The sequence below is a fragment of the Ixodes scapularis genome, unplaced genomic scaffold (assembly GCF_016920785.2).
Source record: "Ixodes scapularis isolate PalLabHiFi unplaced genomic scaffold, ASM1692078v2 PGA_scaffold1__304_contigs__length_218370807, whole genome shotgun sequence".
Classification (NCBI taxonomy): Eukaryota; Metazoa; Arthropoda; class Arachnida; order Ixodida; family Ixodidae; genus Ixodes; species Ixodes scapularis.
This window is the reverse complement of record NW_024609846.1, coordinates 45,279,414-45,300,313: the sequence shown is the minus strand read 5'-3', so window position 1 is coordinate 45,300,313 and position 20,900 is coordinate 45,279,414. Positions and strand designations below refer to the sequence as shown.

Here is a 20,900-nt window from a genome sequence, read left to right as displayed (position 1 = left end):
CTCCAGTAGGAGCATTTTCCTCATTCAAAAGTGCTTCAAGACGATATAATATCTACTTCAAAAATTACTCCAAATCTGAAACTGGCTGGACCATACGTAGTTCTTAATTCTGTATAATCATTTTTATAAAGATAATCATCATCGACATCAACGTCAGTTTAAGCCTGCGCCATCCACTCCGGAACTGGCTGCCAAAAAAAAAAAAAAAAAGGAGGGGGGGGGGGGGGCGGAACTCCAGAGCGTACAAAATGGCATTGGGATGTGAGTGGTACCGTGGCCACTTTACAAAACACTTTTTTTTCTCTTGTTAAGCAAAACAAAGGTAGTACGTTACGTCATTTTTTCCCACCCTCCTTCCCCAATCCCTTCGACCTTTCTTTAGGAGAACACTTTTGAGTGCCCCCCCCCCCCCCCCCCCGCGAAAAACAAAAATACAGAAAAGAGGTAGTTCATCTTACGACACCTGTGTGGCGATGCCTAACAGATGCTTCCTCCTCGTCTGCCTCTCCACTGCTCCTCCATCTTTTACCGCGAGTCAAACGGGGTGCTTCTCGGGCGCGGAAGGCGGAGACTTTCCCTGATTATGATGCCTGTAATCCGATAGAGGGGAAGACATTTTTACCGTGTGGTAGGAGCACGGCCTTAGGACGTTCTTATTCACGTACATCTTTATTATTAATCCGGACGTCGTTCTTACCAGAAACCAGATATATTAAGAAAATGTATTGAACATATCGTAGAAAATGGATGAAAATGAATTCTATGGGTGTACGAATAGCAAAATTACAACTCGAATCGAATTAAATTGTGCCGAATCGTGACCCAAAAGTCGAATGTCGAATCGAATACGAATACCCAAAGGTATTCTCAGTGTTCACGAGACTATCAACGGGCCTGCGTTTCTGCGGTGTTTTTGGTGACGACTGCGTCGAAATGGGACATCATTACTTGGCTTCTAGGAAGTCTATATTCCACTGATTAAGTTGCGACAAATCACATAGCAGATAATTAAGCACCAAATGTCCATACATTCGCATTCAATACAGAAGGTCATACTTGGCACGTCATCGCTTCTGTTCAGCTGTGTCCTCCTTAGTTCGCCCCTTCCTCTTGCGAAGCATTTTGAAGACTGCAGCACATCCAATAAAGCCCCCTCTCCCCCCCCCCCCCTTTTTTTTTTCTTTTCGGACCCGCGCATACGCACCATAAGAAGAGAATGGCACATAACAATATCTCTTCACAAGTCTCCCCCTCGGAACAGTGGGCTCTATTTTTCTTGGGGGACGTTCGGACTATTGTATGCTCTTCTCACTTCATCCACTTATCGCTCTCCCGCCCTTGTGCATGGGTCTCATGTTATGGATAAAAATATTACCGGAGAGCACGAATAGAAACGATGTTAATAACCGCATTTACACGATAAACCTAACACACAGCTGATGGACCCATCCAAGTGCGGATACGCAACGCGTGCAGGATCAATGTCCGGATATGGCTGAATCGTTCTAATCAGGTGTCTCGCGCTACCTAGTCCTAAGCACCTCGCTCGACGCCGTCAAGCGACGGATTAGCGGAAGAGGCAGGTTTAATTATTACTGCTATTTGTAATTTGACAATAGTTTGTCGTCTCATGAACTCAACGACCAAGGATAGGTTTATAGTGCTCAGCGCTGGCTGCGGGTGACACGAGATTATTGAATTCAAAATGGCGATGTGCGTGGTTACAAATTTTTGTCGAGCGCATAGAAGAAGCCATAGAAGCATGACATTCTTCTCTTCGAGGAACACAAGACGCGAACTATATTCTGCGGGATTGCGTGGCTAGCAGGGTTGTAAAGTACCTAGGTACAAGTAACTGGAAATCGGTATCTAGGTACTTTTGTTGTACCTGAGGTACAAACCTAGGTACTTTAATTTCTCGGTATCTGTATTTGTATCTTAGGTACATTTTCCAGTAACTTGTAACTAAGTGAAGCTACGTTTTACAAATACTTTTCTATTCAAATGGTAGAAACTATAAATCTTGAAGTATTAACACACTACCATGTGCCGTGATTAACGTTGAGTTGGGTACGGCATTGGAGGAAGATTGAACGACGTTTTAGTGAACGAAGCTCCGCCTATGATGTTTCATCGAACGAAAAAATTTAGTGAATGTAGGTGTTCATTTGAGCGAACGGTGAATTAGCGATGCCGTTCTAGCGAAACCCATTTATTTAATCGTTTCGGAACTCCGTTTAGCGAAATTAGCGACCTGCTTCCTTCATCTCAAACTGAAATCGACTTCATTGCGTGTTTGAAGTTCCTTGACAGCTATACAAGGGAGGAGATAACTTGAACGATGTGCGCAGTTTCTGTTGCCCGTATCTTGTCCTGGTGGTGGCATTGCTCTGCCATAAATACAATATAAAATATAATTGCAAATAAATTATAACTACAATCGTAAAGCAATGCAACATTCCGTATATAATACAGTTTCCACTCAATAAATCGGACTCAAATTTTGCAGTTATCAAAACTGAGAAAGTTCTAGAAGAAAAAAAAAAACGCATTTTTCTTCTGACTAACGAAAGAAAAAAATAAAGCTAGGAAGCTTGATGCCTTTCGCTCGTCGTTACGAAGGTTAGGTGCAAATGCACTCGACTCATCCGTTTCTTCATGCGGCCGACGTCTTCTGGGCCCGTCGGCGTCAGCACCGGCTCTGAGGGCAAGAACGTCAATAAGCGAGTTTCGGCGGCTTCGGTGTGACATGGTAAACAGTGGAAGCTGTGGCCTCGGTGAACCAATTGGAGCGTGGGGACAAGGCACATGAGGACTCAACACCGATGTGGACTTCGCATTGACACCAACAAAGCACATTTATCGAACTCGTTTTTGATAGGTTTTTGAGTGTATCCGTAGTATAAAAAGCTTTCCTTCCAATATATTTTGACAAATTTAAGGAAAATAAATAAATACAGTATCTTTAAAGTAACTGTACCCGTACCTAGGTACATCTTTAAGCAAGTACCTAGGTGCGTACCTAAGTACCTTTTTGTATGAGTACCTGTAACTGTATCTTAGGTACATTTTTTAAGTAACTTTTACAACCCTGGTGGCTAGTCAAGGCTTCTGAACGCAGGCTTGATTTAGGTATAACCGTCTAACACAAGCCTGTAAGGGCTTATCCACCATATCAACAGCGGAAAAAAAACAAAAAACTTCGAGTTTTTGTTATCAGTCGATATTCGATTAATATAATTATTCGAAAACTCAAATACTAGGAATCCGAAAGTCGAATCTTATTATTCAATCAATCACTATTCGAATTCGAATTCGACGCTCGAATATTATCACATCCCTAAAAAACAACGCTTGTTTGTATTATCCTTGTCTCATTTTTTTTTTTTTTTTTTGAGAGGGGAATTTTTTTGCTTGCTTCACACTACCCTGACCGTTGTACGAAGCAGCTGTACTCGTTTTGCGACATATTATTTCCTAGGTTAGATTGAAATCTCGGGACACGGAGGACAACGATTAGAACCCATGGCTTGCGACACGGACCATTTTCGCAACGACAATGGCGAGGCCGGGCCAGCTGAGCTCCCCTCGTTGACGCCGGGGTCGCGCAAAAAGTTTTTTTGAAACGAATAGGCGAATCAGTTGTAACCAAACGTGGAGAGCAACCAGACAGACACTCGAAATACGTCAGGGTTCCATGATTTGGGTAGATAGTACCGTGGTATGCAGTGGAGAACAATAGTAAGTCAATGATAATGTGGTGATTGCGCAGGCGAGCTGGTGGATGTTAACCATTTTGTTTTTAGCCCGAGACTGAGGCAGGAAAAGAGGAAAGTTTCAAAGTAGAAGAAAAATGAACAGTCGAGACGTGTCCTCGACTGTTCATTTTTCTTCTACTTTGAAACTTTCCTCTTTTCCTGCCTCAGTCTCGGGCTTAGAACAAAATGGGTAAGTTATAATATCGCTATTTATTTGTTTCTTGCAATTTTTATTCATTTCGACACGCCGTGTCCTCACCATTCTGCTCTAAAATTTTAAATTGTTCGTATCTTTTTTTTTTTTTTTTATCTTTCGAGGTTTCGCATACGAACGCAGCTTATTTTATTTGTGAATTGGAGTACGTGCAAAAATTACGCCTACTGCTCACTTTTTTTTTCCAGTATTTTTGTGTGTTTATGCTTCTTTTCACCGCGATCCAGAATGCACTCGAGGACTAGAAGACACACAAGCACAAAGTCACGGAGGCTAAAAGCGGAAGTCCACGGTGCATGTGACGCGATGCGCCGTGAAATGTCACTGCGCATGTTCTGCCCATGTCGTGACGTTCCATTTGTGGCGCTGCTGCTCGATTGGCCTCATCGGCTCGGAGTGTCGGCTGCGTTTTGACTTAAGGCAAAACTAATCATAGTGTGATTAATAAATGTTTTTTCGGGTAAAACTGCATTTTCATAATTTACTCGTAAAAGGTTTGCCAAAACCTAAATATAACGTATGAAAATAACTTCGTTGTTATCAGTGCGAACGGGATTTGCACTATAGGACTCGCTGTACAAACATTGTGGCACAATTCCCCTCAAACTTTAAAGCAGTGGTTACACTACTAATACTTCATTCAAACGGAAGCCTGCAGACGCTGTCACAGTCGTGCTTCATTCTTGTATGATCCACGGCCTTGTCACATCGGTCGCGTAAAAGCTGCCCGCACACATGTTCCACGCGCTTGAATCAAACCCATGACAAGAGAGAAAGCGAAAAAGGGACAAAAGAACGTTTTTAAATTTAACTAAATATTTTATTAATGTGTTCAGTATGTGTTTTTGAGAATATCTCTATTTTGCTCAAAAATTAACACACGAATTAAACATAAAAAAAAAATCAGCGTGAATGAAATTATCCGTATGCATCTAAAGCGATGCATAAACAGAATATAAAATGACGTATACGATGGTGGTAAGACCAGTTTAAGTCTTAGCGCAGTTTCTGGAACCGAGATAAAAAATAAAAAAAAAGAAACAATCTTTGTACATAAGTAAATAGTACGTATACAATATTGGCATATCCGGTCAGTTTCAGTTTTAAAGCAATTTTCGAAGCGGAGATTATCTCGCTTTGAAGCACTTTTGTTATAGAAAAATTTTCCTACTGGAGCACCTCTCTTCACAAACCGAATGTTGTAACTGTTCGGTGCAATCTCCTATGACTCGTACAGCAGCATAGTCGTGTAAATACTGCTGTGTATGCGATTCCAGATGTTGGCAGTGGAAGTATAGTGCCCTCACCTAATTACTTTCCTAGGCTGTGTAAGCTTAACTAAAGTCAAATGTGTGTTTTATTTGTTACCACTGTGCGCCAGCGGATAACAGTTGGAACCTAGAAGGCCTCACATAAATCCGGTATTATCGACGAGAAATCCGACTGCGAAGTACACAAATGTATGAAGCAAACATGCTTGAGGTTGACAGAGTAAGTATTTCGAGGGATTCTGGGGATCAATGACCTATGGAGGGAGTCTCTTCCACTCGGCGACTGTCCGTGGATCTTTAAACACATCTTCGTGGCAGAAAGGCTCTCCTATTGTTTTAATGTGTTTTGTCGTGGTTTGACGGCTTGTGTTGTTTCTACCGTAGTCGGCAATGTCTAGACCATCCATGCCGCTGAAAAACTGATAATACATTTTTAGCCTGCTAGCTGTCCTTCGTATACGAAGGAAAGCTAACAGACTAAAAATGTATTTCCAGCTTTTCAACGGCATAGCCAGGTGCGGAAAACTTGAGTTTTATCGAAGACCGTCTGTCGCATAGCGATCGTGGATGACTCGAAGGGTTTTCCTTTGAACATTTTTTAGCGCATTAATGCTCGCTTGCAACCGCGGCTCACTAACTGTCTCTGCGTACTCTAGCACGGGGCAAACAAAGCTTTTATAACATGCGAATTTAATCGCGTACGTTCCTTCTCAAAAACCACAACTTTCCGGTTGCTTTCGTAACAAGGTCGCCGATATGTAAATTCTAAGATAGATTTGAGCTTAGTGTGACGCCGAGGTATTTGTATTCTGTAACTGCTTCTAAGCCGGCATCGCAGATAGTATGGGTAGAGGTAAGCGGTTGTCGTCTATTAGTGACTGTCATGTGGACGCACTTTGAAGCATTGAGCACCGTTTTTCCATTTCGCACACCATGTTGATACTTGTGATAAGCAATCGTTCAAGTTGATTTAATCTGTGTGACATATGACCTTTGAAAACATGACACGAGCGTGACAGGAACCGTTACATAATTAAGAAGTGGAGTCGTAATTAATCTCGTAAATGACGCCATAATAAAAAAAAAAAAGTCTGCGCTTTGCTACATCTAATAGGCAAATTAGCCAAAATGGCGCCATACCGCGCTAAAGCTCAGTAATCTGCGTGTTTTTTTATCGTTTTCTTTTCATTTTTTTGCGTTCTTTTAGTGACAACTTTCTCGAAAACAAGCTGTTGGCAAACCGTTGGCCTGGTTTAAGCCACGTTCTAGCTTTCTGGGTTTTCTGGCTTCGGATAAGCAGCATTTTGTCGCTGCGTAATTATGCCCTACCATGTGGGGCAACTCCAATCAAGTGGAGTTCGGTAACTTTCCGCTGCGCATCCTAATCGTTTTATGGCAGCTATAAATACAAAAAAAACATTCCGAGGACACCTAAGCACTTTTTATGCGATGTGAATGCGAAAGCATCCCTGGCTCACTGGTGACTGCTGCGGCGCTGGGTGAGGCAGCGGTGGGAGCGCGAAGCTCGGCGCGGCGCGTGCCGAAAACACGTGTCCTCTCATCATCATCATCATCATCGCGCTAGCTGCAGGCACCGGTTGACGACGTTAGACCTCAAAGCGTGTCGTTAAGCAGGCCAGCACATCCTAGCGTCCCCCCCCCCCCCCCCCCCCCCCCTTTTCTCTTCTCCCGCTGCGCCGCCAGCAGTTCGGCTGGCTCCTGAGCAATGATGACACCGTTGCTATGAAGCAACATGACGCGTCGCAGCCAATGGGAATTTAGGTCCCGTTTCGCTCAGGGGAATTTAGGTGCCGTTTATCGCTGCAACAGGCAACGATCACGCCGGCTTCAAGCTCAGATAACGCTTGATCGCTCCACGAGCAATGGGGGAGGGAAGTGTCACGTGACTTCGGGTGGGGGGGGGAAGGGGGCGGGAGGGGGTCACGTGACCCTGGGGGAGGGGTCACGTGACCTCGGGAGGGGGTCACGTGACCTTGGGGTGACCTTAGGGTGACGTTAGGGGGTCACGTGACCTCGCGGTTACGCCGACGGCGACGCCGCTCAAGCCGGAAACGGGCCCCTAAAAGCTGCGCTCTAAAATGGTACTGCGGATACAGTTGATGACTTTTTGTGCATTATATTTTCTATAGTCGTAACCCTATGTTACATTTTTTCTAGCTTGACGAACTTAATTTGAAAATGTGCTAGAAAGTTATGAAAAGGCATTACATTTTTACCTTTATTATTTTCTTAGCCGTTCTAGCCATAAGGAAGTTCAAGCCTAAATATAATTGTTGCCAAAAAGAAATGTTCCTTCCTTCATGATTTGCGACGTCAGAAAAAACGACTTCTGAACCTTAAGTCACGTGAGAACTCGGTGCATAGTACCAATTTTAATCTTCTTTAGTATATAAGGGGTTAAGTTAGAATTAAACGTATACCGATTTCTTGCTGATAATACTGGGTTTATGTGAAGCCTGAAAACTATTGCCCGTTATCACTAATGGGAATAAAATACAATTTTGACGTATCTTAAAAGGGTACCGACAGGTCAAAATCTTCTTTTGTTTTAATTATCTGAAACAATTGAAGATGATGCCTGGACACTACCCTCGAAATTCCAACCTTGGGAACTCAGTATTTGTGAAATAAAACCAAAAACAATTTCCAAAACCTGAATTTGAAGTTTCCGCGCGATCCGCGCCAGTGCAGTGACGTCAAAGATTGAGTCGTCCTGCAACTCCAGTTTCTCTCGCGCCTCCGAACCGTCCCGACCCGAAGTTTCGTGTTCTCCCGAGGGAGGATAAAAAGTGTTTGTTTTCCGAGGGAGGATAAAAAGTGTTTGTTTTCCGAGGGAGGATAAAAAGTCAGGCGGCGACATCACTCCGGACTCCAATTTTCGGTATATCAAAAGGAAGTGCCGTAGTGCGTTCGCAAATACGTAAAAAAACATGTTTCGAAAATGCCGTTATAAATATTCTAGAAATGTCGCTTGGAACGCTTCTAAAGTTCATAATTGATTACGTCACAAATAAAAAGGAGCGAGGAGGTGAGAAGGGGGAGAGAAAAACGTCAAAAATAAAAAGGCGCGCCCAAGCGTAAGGAATTTTTTTTTTTCGCGTCGTGGTATTTTTGTTTGTCTATGACAACAACTTGTATCGTTACAGACAATAACAACAACAAAAAATACCACCGTTGGGGTCTCAGTGCCCCTATAAGCTCACATAAAGCCAACGGGACGTTGGTGTACAAGGTATTGTGGTATTGTTTCGCAGGGGGTAATTGGGTCAGTGCACTACTGCGATTCCCAACACGCGGAACTATTTAACACGGATACAAAGCAGTAATTGCAGGACTTTACTCCAGTATGAGTCATAGAAGACTGTACTGGACGGCTACAAAATTATGTATCTGCACCAGAAGAAAGTTCTTCCAAAACAATAATTTTAGCTTCAAAAATTGCTTCGAAACTAGCACTGGCTCAACCACCACTGCCACGTAAAATTTAATGTTACACGAACATGTCGTTAAATCTCTGCTTCAAACATTTATCGAAGTGAAAATGGGCCACCACCTACACGCAATATTTAATTTTATATTAACATTCCTGCAGAACTCCGCTTCAAATATTGCCCCCAAAATCTAAACTATTTGTGCCACCACGTAATGAACAATCTTGTATAACTGTTTATTTTTATGCATTCGGGTGTTTGCATACGCGCTTATTTTTATTACTAATTCGAGTGTCCATTAGTTTGAAAAGAAAGAGAGAAAAAAACAAAAGAATATCGGGGAAACATATTATACAGATCAAAGAAACACTAGTGAAAATAAGGTTTATTTGTCTGAACTCGTTCAGAACTGGGAAGAGTCGAATGCGCCACTGCAGCGGCTGTGCAACTTCCGGTTGGATCGAATGCACCAGTTCCTGCACTGCTGAACTAGTTCAGCCAGTTCAGGCGAATCGAACAGACCTAACGTTTACATTCAGCATCATGATGCAGGCGAAGGATCATGCAAGAAGGTGTGATCAAAATCGTTCAAACCTTCGTAGTTAAATCTCGGATCTGGCCTAAAATAGCACGTGCCTAAGCGAACATTTTCTGATACAGGATAAACTGGCGCAGCTGTTGAGGTTTCTTTTTAACAAGATGTCTGTCAATTCAATTTGCAAATAAGCATCACCCTTGCTAATTGATGATTTTTTTGTTTAAAAGAACAAATTGGTATGCCATGCTACTTAACTGGTCACTTTTTGGCAGCTACTTATATTGATCACTTTCTGGCGGTCTGCGTGTGTAATCGTCATAGTTCTGCCACGTCCCTGTGTTTAGCCCACATACACAAAACAAAATGCTGTTGATAACATAAAAGAGGCCATTACAAGTTCTATATCTTGTGAAGTTATACATGTATCAGGAACATATAATTATTTAAGTCAGCGATAACTAAAAAAAAATGTTTAAGGCTCTCCTAATTTCCTTATATATGTGCCTATCCAGGATAAAAAAAGCATGAAAAGATATGCAGAGCAGTTATGCAGAGCATCAAATATATATTCATTATCATCAATAAATTTGTCTGTATGAAGTTCCCATAACCACTTGAGACTGACACGGGAGGACGACACACGAAAAAGCTGTTAAGCCAATCTGCAGAAACGTGTTTTCTTTCTTATTTATTGAATATTATTATTATTGTTGTTGTTGTTGTGTTTTTTTGTGTTTTTTTTTTTCTGCTTTGCAGTTGAAAACGTTGGGTCACACGGGGTATGCAAAAAATGACCTTCTGCTGAGATGACAGCTCTGAAGGCAAATAATACGCGAAATGTGGATAAAAATTATAAATGGTATTCTTCAAAGGAATTCGATACACATGCCTCCAATAAAATACATAGAGATGCAATGATATTTCTAGTTAAACATAAATAGCGCGAAGGAGAGACGAAAATTCTTATATTCCTAACATATATGACATTTGGGTATCAGCTTGCATAAACTCGAAACTTCGCGAGGTACTGCCTCTGGAGGCTTATGCAGACATGTACAAATTACTCCAAAAAGGTAGTTAAGTTACTGATATTCGACGCCAAATGTATTTGGAGTAGAGTAGAAATTACGCATTAGTAATAGTAATTGAGTAGACTACTAACTGCTGTAAAAAAAAGTAGCGAGTTACTTTGAAGTTACTTTCGAAGTTACTTTTTTATATTTTGTGGTAGCAAAATAAACAGCAGCTTTGATCCATGAAAAACCCCGCGAGCCTAAAATAAATGCACTCATTTTATAGCTTGCCTTTTCACCGAAATAGTTAATTCGCTCACAATGCAATTGACTTTCAAAGTTCTTATCGAAGAGTTTTTCCCTTTTCCTCCTAAAAAAAGTCCCCAGCCAAGTTAAAAAGAACTTCCACTGTGGCGCTGGATGGAAAGGCAGCGTTGAATTTCAGAAACAGGCTGTGAAGCGTCGGGCAGAGCCGTATATTAGGAGAGTTTGGCCAGTGGGTGCGGCGACGAAGGCGCCGGAGAGGAGAAAAGTAAATGAAAGGGAGGAGAGCGCCGAAGGAGCGAGAGAGAAAGAAGGGAGCAGAGAGGAGACGACCGCCATTTTTTAGCAACATCAAAACGTAGAAGGGACACAGAATAGACAGGACGAAGACGTCGTCCTGTCTATTCTCTGTCCCTTCTACGTTTTGATGTTTCTTCTCTACCCCAGTCTCAGGTTAATTCAACATGGTTAATATTCACCAGCTCGCCTGCACCCTCACGATTTTTTCTAGGATTATCCTTATCTGCGCTCGTACGGGGAGTCCGGCTTTGCAAGGGAGTATATGCGCTGACGACGAGGCGACCATGGGAACAGGTGCCCAGCTGCGAGGTCACTCCAGTGGCCCCGGAACGGAATGTGAGGGGGCCCCTTGTTCGGGAATGCCACTTCATCTGCCTGCGTCTTATTTATTTCTCCGCTCAAACTTTTGTGATGAGCAAAATTAGCACTACATTTCGAAAGTAGTTAGTAATTTGAGTAGAAGTTACCTGAAAAACGTAGTTAAATTAAACTACTAATTACCCAAATAAAGTTGTAATTGAAAGTTGCAAAGTTACTCGGAAAAGTAGTTAAACTGCAGTAGTTTGAGTAGAGTAGTTGAACTACGTCCAAGTCTGGGCTTATTCAGTTTTAGGTGCACTTGTTTTGGTCCCTCGATTTACGAAGGTCTGCTTTATCAGTCATGCGCCCTAACATTATATTATTCTGCCGCATATCATCGCGAGACTGCTATAATACCATTATACTGCGCAACTTTACAATTTGAACATCTAATTTTTGCTCGTTTTGCGAACACATGCTATTCACATGGAAACTGAACTGTTTAAAAGGTTAAGAGGCGCGAACTGAACAAGACGAAAAAAGACACACGTACGACACGGACAAGCGCCAACTTCCAACTGATTTGATGAAACACGAAACATAGTCAAACTGTCGATCCCCATTGCCTAAACAGAAGCAACAAGATAAAAGTTCTTATCACTCACCCACACGCAGCCCTCAAGAAACACAACTTCCTTGTTTAGCAGATAAAGGGATGGTATGCTTGAGCATTGGTCAGCGGCTTTGTGTATACAGGAAGCTTGGATAATTTCCCTTTCCATCTTCTCATTCCCTCTCTTAATAAACCTTGTGCTCTCTAACGAACGTTCACACCCACATCGTTTGCAGTGCTCCGCAACATGCCCACCCGAATTATTCCGTACGGCTAGCTTGTGTTCCCGCGCTCTTTCATTAAAGCATCGGCCGGTCTGACCGATGTAAACTTGGCCGCAACTAAAAGGAATCTTATAATCCACCTTAGTCCCGCATTCGGAGTATCTTGTTACGTGTTTGAGGAGTACGTTACAAACTTTCGTTTTGACAACGCGGAGCATATCTTTGAAAGTTTGCACGGGGCTGAGAACACTACAATAACCCTGTGTCTAGCAGCTATCTTTTTTTTTCAAATCGTAGGACACTTTGGTGCAAATATGGAACCACCTGCACTGGCATCTTGTCTGTCTTTTCACGAAATTTGTCACCGCCCTTTCGTTTAATTCTCTGTAGGAGCCTTTCACACACACTTGTCACTAAGCTGCCCGGGTAACCGGCACTCGTCAAGCGTGCAACTTGCTGATCAAAGCTGACCGGCAGTCTATGCTGGCAGCTTCTTGTAATGGCCGCATGAAAGCAGATGGAAGCAATCCCACGTTTTACAAGCTTTGAGTGGGCACTGGTGAAAGGAAGAATGCCTTTTGTAGTTTGAGGATTATAGCTCCAGCACAAATGATCCTTAGCAAAAATGAGCTGCAAGCCTATACTGACAGCATTAGGCATTTCCCAAGTGAAGATCAGTCCGCCGGACAGTGATCTAAACAAATTAACAATTTCTGCCACAGCATGTTCCATACAATTCGTTATACATTCCCCCAAAACACCCAAAAAATCATCCGCATAGTGCATAATCTTGACCACATTCATCCCGTCAAGAACCCCCGATATGCGCTTGTCCATAGCAGCCCTTTTAACCTTTTAATCGATATGTGCTAACTAGGCCCAACCATAGTAGTATCGAACTGCTTAGCATGGTTCGCAGGTGACGACATCGCAGTATATGCAGGTGGCCACTGATATTTGTTCTTGCAGAGAAAATCGAACTCGGTGGTGCAAAATGCACGCTGCCGAAGGTTCGCGCTCAGTGCAACTGCAAGCCATGTATTGGAGGTACACATATGGTTCTTGCTTGGAGCAGCGTTGTGGGGAACGGAGCGAGCGTACGAGACACCGAAAACGCGCTTTCTGGCAACAGTGTTTTTGCAAACAAAGTAGTTTTCGGAGCCACCTTTTCTGATCTGTTCCGAAGATGCGGGGCAGTGGAACCAAATACCGTGGAAGCCAATACTGGCAACTCCCGCGGAAAACGGGCGAAAAGTGATTGCAGCGCCCCTGGCGAGCTCGGAGTCTCCGCTGGCAGACAAATTCTCCGAAATGCATTGGTTTTGCCTATCTCCGTGCGAGGTGACCAACGAAAAAAAATTGTCATGGACATTCGCTGCTTTGAAAGTTAAAAAATGGGTGCCAGCTCATGAGTGAAAGACATTCTCTTCGCGTGGGAAAGATGTTACAGCTTTCTGGGTGCAATTTCGGAGTTCTCCCGAAGAAAACATTCTGTCCCAACTTATGTAAGCCAAGCAAAACACGAATGTATGCCTTCGCGCTGTTTCGTGAAAAAGGGGAATGTATAAACATTTCAGAACATAGCTTCGTTTCAACTTTATTGTTCTTATCAGTCAATTCGTTTTGTTGTTTCAATTCCCATTTCTCATAAATGTCTTGCTTATAACCGTTTCGTCGAACAGGCGAGCTGGCTATTCGCGTTAAGATCGTCTCCGGATGAAGAAGCAGAAGTCAATTTCGAACCACGTACGTTACGCCGATGTCAGTATTCTCCGAAAGAAGTCGTTGTGCATATGCAAATCTGACGCGATTATAGATTAACAAAAGCGGAGTTACGAAAAAAGCAGACTTCTCGCGCTTGCAAAGAAAGAAGGGGAGAGCGTCGTAGCTCCGGCGAAAAAAGGTGATTTCAGTCACGTTATTTAGAGTGCACAAATTCCGATTGTTACCGCGGGGACGACAAACATCTTCTGCTTCGCTGCTTCTTTACTTCTACGATAAAGGCCGACACCCGTTGAACCGTCTCCATTCTTTCCATTTTTGAGTCGTCTTTCTTTTATATTTTTGAGGCGACTCCACTCTGCCGCGTTATTTCTTCCTCCTGCTGTGTATATTTTTTGTTTTCTTTTTGCTTTCTTTTTTTTTTTTTTTGTTGCCCGACGTGGAAACCATCGCGTATCCTTGCTTTGTTTGGCTTAGTTTTTACTCACTTTCCTTCGCTTCGCCGCTTACTGCCCCCGGTTCGTCTGCGCTAGGCCCGGGCATTTTGAGGGCCGTCTGCAGTTTTGCTGTTGTCGTTGTTGTTTTCTTCCACTGTCGTCTGCGATAACCTCCTATTTTCGCCTTCGATTGAGTTTCTAATCCAAAATCGTCATGCGTGCTTTTTGATATTTATTAAATATATTAAGAAGTGTACGCTCGTTATCCATTTTTATTCGAATTTTATTTGTGTACTCCGGCCGGCACGTCTGCTACGGGTCATCGTTTGTCGATCAACCGGCCGCATTCAAGAACATGTTTGTGCGATGTGGTGCCTACCATTGCAAGAACAAGTTTGTGCGATGTGGTGGAAAATCTTCTGCTTCCTACGTCAACCTACGGACACCTACGTCAACAAGTACTTAAATGCACTTTTAAACTGCTTCGTCAAGCGAGCGAACGAACAACCCGCCAAAGTCACTGGAAAAATAAATTCGAAAGCAAAAAAAAGTTACTCACTGCTAGCACATATAGAAGATTGCTGCTTGCGACCAAAACATTTCTGCGACTTTTTTTTACCGGGCAGTGTGAGCTGCACTACGTTATTTATTTCCCCTGTTTTGTTTTTAGTTCGTACCTACGCCGCGAAAGCAAATAAAGAAATGTACAACAAGCAGCTGAAAAAAAAAAAAAGGGTCGCTTTCTTGTTTTTTCATTAGTTTCGTCTGTTGCTTCCGCTTTGTTTGTCGTGAACTCAACACCGGTGGCGACCACCAGCTATTCATTTGCTGCTTTCCATTTTTCTTTCTTTTTTTCTATAAGCGCCGCAACGATCCTCGTCGTTGAAATAATTTTTTGCTAGCTTTTTTGTTTTATTCGCCGTTGTTCGCTTCTCTTTCCCGTTTCTTCTTATTTTCGTCGGGGATGGCGACACCATTTTTTCTGCAAAGTTCGGTAAGTGTTTGCACGTTCAGTTTTATCCTTACTTTTTGTTTTGTTTTTATGCTCCAGCAGCTCGTGCGCTTGCTCTGGTAATATTAACATGTCGTTTTTGCATGTTTTAACGATTACGACGTAGTTCGAGTAGCTAAACGCCTTTTTTTCCGCTTCCCAGACGCGTTTCAAACGCGTGTGATCCCCTGAGAGGCGTTTGAGACCGCTAAATAAACTGCTCTATCTTTGGTTATGCGCGCGTTGTTATTCGATTGTCATTGCAGTTGCGATCAGTGGATTCCGCTTTGCAAGCGAACTGACCGTAATAAATTGTTTCTGCTGTTAGGGTGACGATACGGGGCTTGTAAAGCTCGAGGACGTCGCGGAGCCTATACTTTTCCATTGCGACGACTGCTTCCGTAGACTCCGAGTCCGCTAGAGGCGCCACTGTCACGTTCGCCGCCGCTCCTATGTGTTTGCGGAGGAGTTTCCAGTATTGGCGAAGCTATATCGTATTTGGTGGAACCTTTACAAACATGATATGTTTTTAAACACCCCTTTTTTTTTCTTTTTTTTTCTTTTTTGCTTCTCCATAGAACACTTTTTATTCATGAGGGACTCCATCCTCCGTTTGAGTGAGTTAATTCCAAAATTATATTTGTGTCATTTGTTAACAGTAAAACGCGGGGGTTGGCATTACATTTACTTTTCGCGCAGAAACTGGGAAGTTGAAACAAAATACGGATGTGGTCGAAGCTTGGGGAAGAACTTGAGAACGACACTTTTATGAGACACATGTGGCTTATGAATCCGACGTTACATAGAACAACGAGTGTGCATGGGAGGGGGACACCTCAAAAGAAAGATCCTAGTGGCCTCAAAGGGACAGCCGAATATTGACAACCGCTCTATGCTTCTATTCTCTGGTCCAACTTTCTGAGCCAGTTCAGCAACGAAGACATGTTTAGGTGCCTCAAGGGTGTTTACATCTAAACTGGGTCGTGCAACCGTATCTGTACTTTCAGTAAATACCACTAAAAACGAACTCCTGACGTTTATAACTTGCAAAAAAACACCCATTAATGTTTCTCTCTGCGCAATGGCAAACGCAGAAAAAATAAAGGAAAGACACAGCTTTCCCTCCGCAATTAGAAAAGGCGGCCACGTGATCTGACGTTAATTACATTCCATCAGTGATCATCATGGTCATGTGCTGGGGTTGGAAAAGCATAGAGCACACGCTCTCCTGTTAACTTCGTGTCCTCGTCTTTTTTGCGCTCTTTTTTTTTTATATTTAACGAAGGTGAACCAACTATACCCAGCAACGTACCTCACTACATAGAGCATGGGTTGAGCTTCAGGCATCGTTAGAGTTCGGCCATTTTCATCTTTGATTGAACACAAGCCGTTACTCGAATATTTGGCGACACTGATTGTCATGGACTCGTGCACCCGACTCGGGCCCGTCGTTTGATGCGCCATCTAGATTTTCGTTTCATATCTGTGTGTTTCATAAATTATGCGAAACGCCATCTTGACGCTGTGCATCAACACTTTAAAAGCCCAACACTGGGGCATTTCGAGAGCGTAACTCTCATAGAATTGCTCGCTAGTGAACCAAGAGTTGTCGCGCACCCACCCAAACACAAGGCAAACATGAGAAAATCGGAAGTATATTTCTCTCCCCCTGTCAAGGCGGCTGAAAGAGCGCGCACACCCTGTATACTCTACAGAATATTTTTAACAAAAAAAAAGCGATACCTAATTTTTTAAAATAAATTTTAACATTTAATGTCTTCGTAGTTTAATATTTTTGATCGTTCATACACGCGTCCTGCGTTCGTTAACTTATCAGTGGCGGTGGAAGATACACGAGCACAAACGCACACACTAAAACGGTAGTTACGGCGTTTTTTTAGTATGTGCGCCCCCCCCCCCCCCTTTTCTTAGGTTTTTTTTTTTTTTTTTTTTTTTTAATATTGCTTGCGTCGTTTTTGTTTATCAGCGATTCAGCCCGCCGCAGCAGAAGGTTGAAAAACGACGTGCTCCGCGACGCTGCAGTTTTGGCTCTGCTTGATTGGCCTCATCGGATCGTTGTGTCGTCTGCGCTCTGACTTAAAGTGTAACGAGGAAAGTATGGTGCGATTGATGAATATTCTGATGGGTAATACGAAATGTTCACAACTTCTTAAACATTTACCACCGAGTTGAAGATAACAAAACATGATAACCGCGTTGTGATCAGCGCGAACGGGATTTGCATTCGAACTCACTGCAGACAAAATAGTGTCACTATTCCCCATATACCGTATAAAGCCGCGGCCTCACTTTTAATACTTCATACAAGAGACAGTCTCAAGAAACTGTCTGCAGGTTGTGTTTCTCCCTATACTATAACGATCCTGTTCTGCCGGGGTTACGCTGTTTATAAATCCTAAAAAAGGCAGTCTGCATACAAATTGGAACGCGAGTCACTGCGAGATCCGTGCTTCGAATGCTGCCTGGCGATGAGCCCAAGGAGAAACTTGGGCACGCGGCATTCGAAGCACGGATATTGCGGTGACTCTCGTTTGCAGACTGTCCTTTGTAGGATGTCTGAGCAGCGTGACCCCGGCTTTACATTGGTCGTACAAAAACTGTCTGCGGGCATATTCAATGCATACAAATGTATGAAGCAAGCCTGCTTCGAACATGCTTTTGGTATCCCTCTTAAGCCTGATTCACATTGTGCGATTTTGCAGGCGAATTCGCAAATGCGGCGTGAGCACCGCAACTTCCATTATGCTTTTTGACTGCAAGAACGGCATCGCTCTTGCGAAATCGCAGGCAAGTTCGCACCATGTGAATCAGGTTTTGAGTTTTTCTGGTATCCCTCTTGGAAACCGCACTTTGTCGAGAAACCCGTCACACAACGATAAAGCAGAAACATCTGGGAGTAAGTTCTCCCTAACGTTTCTCAAATCGAACGCCGTAAAGTCAGGCAGATTATTATTTTTTAAGTGTCTGTTAGCTTGACTCAACATATTTTGATGGTATAAAACTGAACGGTAGTTCTTGACACTTACTTTGCCTAAGTCAAGAAAGGATACTCAGAGAACTACTATATTTTTAATAAAACAGGTATTTAATTACAGTACCGTCTTGGCGAATAAGGTCGTCATCAAATGAGAATTTTATTTATTTATTTATTGATCCTTTGGGAGAGAAATAAAAATGAAATAAAAAAAGTTACTTTATGGTTCCTAGATTTTTCATGTCTACTGACCTGGACCACGCGGACGTCAAACATTGCCCGTTCTATGATTTAGAGCACACACAAAAGTTCCACTGTATGCGAAATAACGAAAATGACGAATAAGTTTTACGCATAATTTAGTCTCTGTCTTTGTATTTTATACATATTGCATGAGCGTTGAAATATTATATCAGTTGAACTTGACACGTATACTCTGCCGGACGCAGCTGTACCTATAGTTGCGACAAGCATATACCCACGCAAGACTGAAATCTCGCAACTAAACAATCGTCAAAAGCGGCAAACGAAAGAGCTGCTCCTCGTGACGACGGGGATGCGTTTCATCAGGGCTGGCTGACGAAGCAGACACACAACGCTTATTCAAATACGAGATAGATCGACGGAACACCTGTGACTAAGATAAGATGAGGGGCGCCGGTGGAGATTCTGGTTGGGTAATCGTTTCTATTGTTTCTCGTTTGCGTTTTATTGCTTTTTAGATCCGCTGTTAGGTGTTGCGTATTAGCTTGATCTTTTCTCGCGAACTGAACATGAATACTTTTAATACGGGCCGTCCCTTACCTTATTCACAGCACTGACTTTTTTCTCCCATGTTACTGTAGCGTGATTGATGGATGCAATGCTTTTATACGGGTGTTTTTTTATAACTAATGTTTGATACATTAAAATCAATGGAGATAATGGGGCAAAGTTGCTTACAGACGAAACAATCTGTCTCTCGAAGGTTTATTTGCGCTAGTAAGCCGATCTTGGCGTCTGCACCTCGAAGGTGCATACACAAGACGGACTTTGTTCGCTGACCAGTTCCTGCGAAGACCGTATTGTCACTGTCTGTCAGGTATAGCGAATCCTCCATGTACCTGACTGAAAGGGCAGATAAAACTTAGGAACATGTTCGCGGTCCTGAGAAACAACTTAAAACGTATTATGTACCACGTAACGTTATAAAAAAGGTTCGCAGAGCTACTCGTGAAGACTAAACCACAGTTATCGAGGTCTTACACACCATTTCAACATACCAATTTCCAGCCCAGCGGCCAATTACAGGAAAGGGCTTCCGACCTACCTACCATTTCAGAAAAAGTCTTGTAGTCGGTGCCATTTTAAGTGTTCGTGACTATGGCGTAAGCTTTGCTCAGTTTCCGGAGCGACGAACATACGCATGATGAGCTGTGATGATAGGAAGCTGCGTTGTGATTTTCTAAACAGTGGAGCAATGTATACAAGGTCATTTCCTTCTACAGAAACTTCGTTATATCCAAGTTGATCTTCTCATCCCAGAGTTGGAACGATAAAGGTTGTATTTTTACAAAAAGGACAAGAGCCGAAAATGTTTAACCAAAACTACAAGAAAAGAAAAACTGAAGGAAGTAAAATAACTTGACAAGACAATTGCCAAGCATGCTATTTTTCTTATATAATTTGTTTTACAGCTGTGTCTGCCACAAAATATTATCTGCCTGATCCTATTTAAAAGAAAACTCCTATGGGTTATGTGGGACTATCGAAGCCGCGAAAATACTGGACAATTTCTCACAGTATACTTCGTGCATCCAGTAATGAAACTTAGAGACCGGCGACCGTCGAGGCCAGAGAGGAACGAACGCACACACGTGCCTGGTCCGGGTGGAACGAAACAAGTAACTTCGTCTGCCTCTTTACTCTCTCATATATATACAACCTAATGGTAGCGACACCTACCACAACAGAAACGACAGTCCCAGACCAGTCAAGAAAAGGAGTAGGGCGCAAGTGATAGTTTCGGTCCTTGTAGCCACTGTAGTTTCGGGTGGCCAATATGAGAGGATTTCAGCCTCCACTTGCCAGTGCTTTTGTCGATACTAACTAAATTAACTAGTTTTTCAATCATCACTGCTTGATTGTGCTACAAACAACACAAGGAAAAAACAAGGCTACAGTAATCTTATAAATTACTGTACCCGCGTATTTGCGCTAAAAGTTGCTGAGGTGTTTCTTTTTTTTTTTTTTTTTAATTTGCCCTATGTGGTTTAGGTTATCACCGTTCTCGTGTGTGTGACAAAGTCAGATCACTTCAATACTGCCCTACTATGTCAGAGTGTCAACTCGTCCCGCCAGGTTGTTGTTATAGCACTTTGGAAAGATATATATATATATATATATATATATATATATATATATATATATATATATATATATATATATATATATATATATATATATATATATATATATATATATATATATATATATATATATTGAAACCGAGGGTCACCTTTTTTATTTGTTTTCGTTTTTTCTCTTTTCTCCGGTTACTGTGCCTGCCGCTCCAGTGCGACTCCGTGCACTTCCTCAACAAGAGCACCCAGTGCAGCTTCGTCCAGGCTAACGAAGACTGCCACGGCGACGAGAAGTGGCTGGCGTACACCAGCTTCGTCTACTGCGCCTTCGGGTCGGGGAACACGGTACCCGCCCTAGGCGTCCTGGTAAGTCTCTAACCAAAAACCAGACTTTTTTTTTTAATCTTAGAAAGGACAGTGCGCGACACAGTTAGCATCGTAACGGTCTAAAACTTTTTTGCACCAA

The 20,900-nt window shown here is 42.6% G+C and overlaps 1 protein-coding gene across 1 annotated transcript in view; it reads left to right on the top strand.

Annotated features, from left to right (window-relative positions):
* Positions 1-20,900, top strand: part of LOC8031993 (mitochondrial sodium/calcium exchanger protein) — a 64,833-nt gene that overhangs the window by 20,129 nt on the left and 23,804 nt on the right. Inside the window, exon 2 of the mRNA XM_042290148.1 lies at positions 20,648-20,800. Coding sequence (XP_042146082.1) covers positions 20,648-20,800 — 153 coding nt within the window. The remainder of the gene's footprint in view (positions 1-20,647; positions 20,801-20,900) is intronic.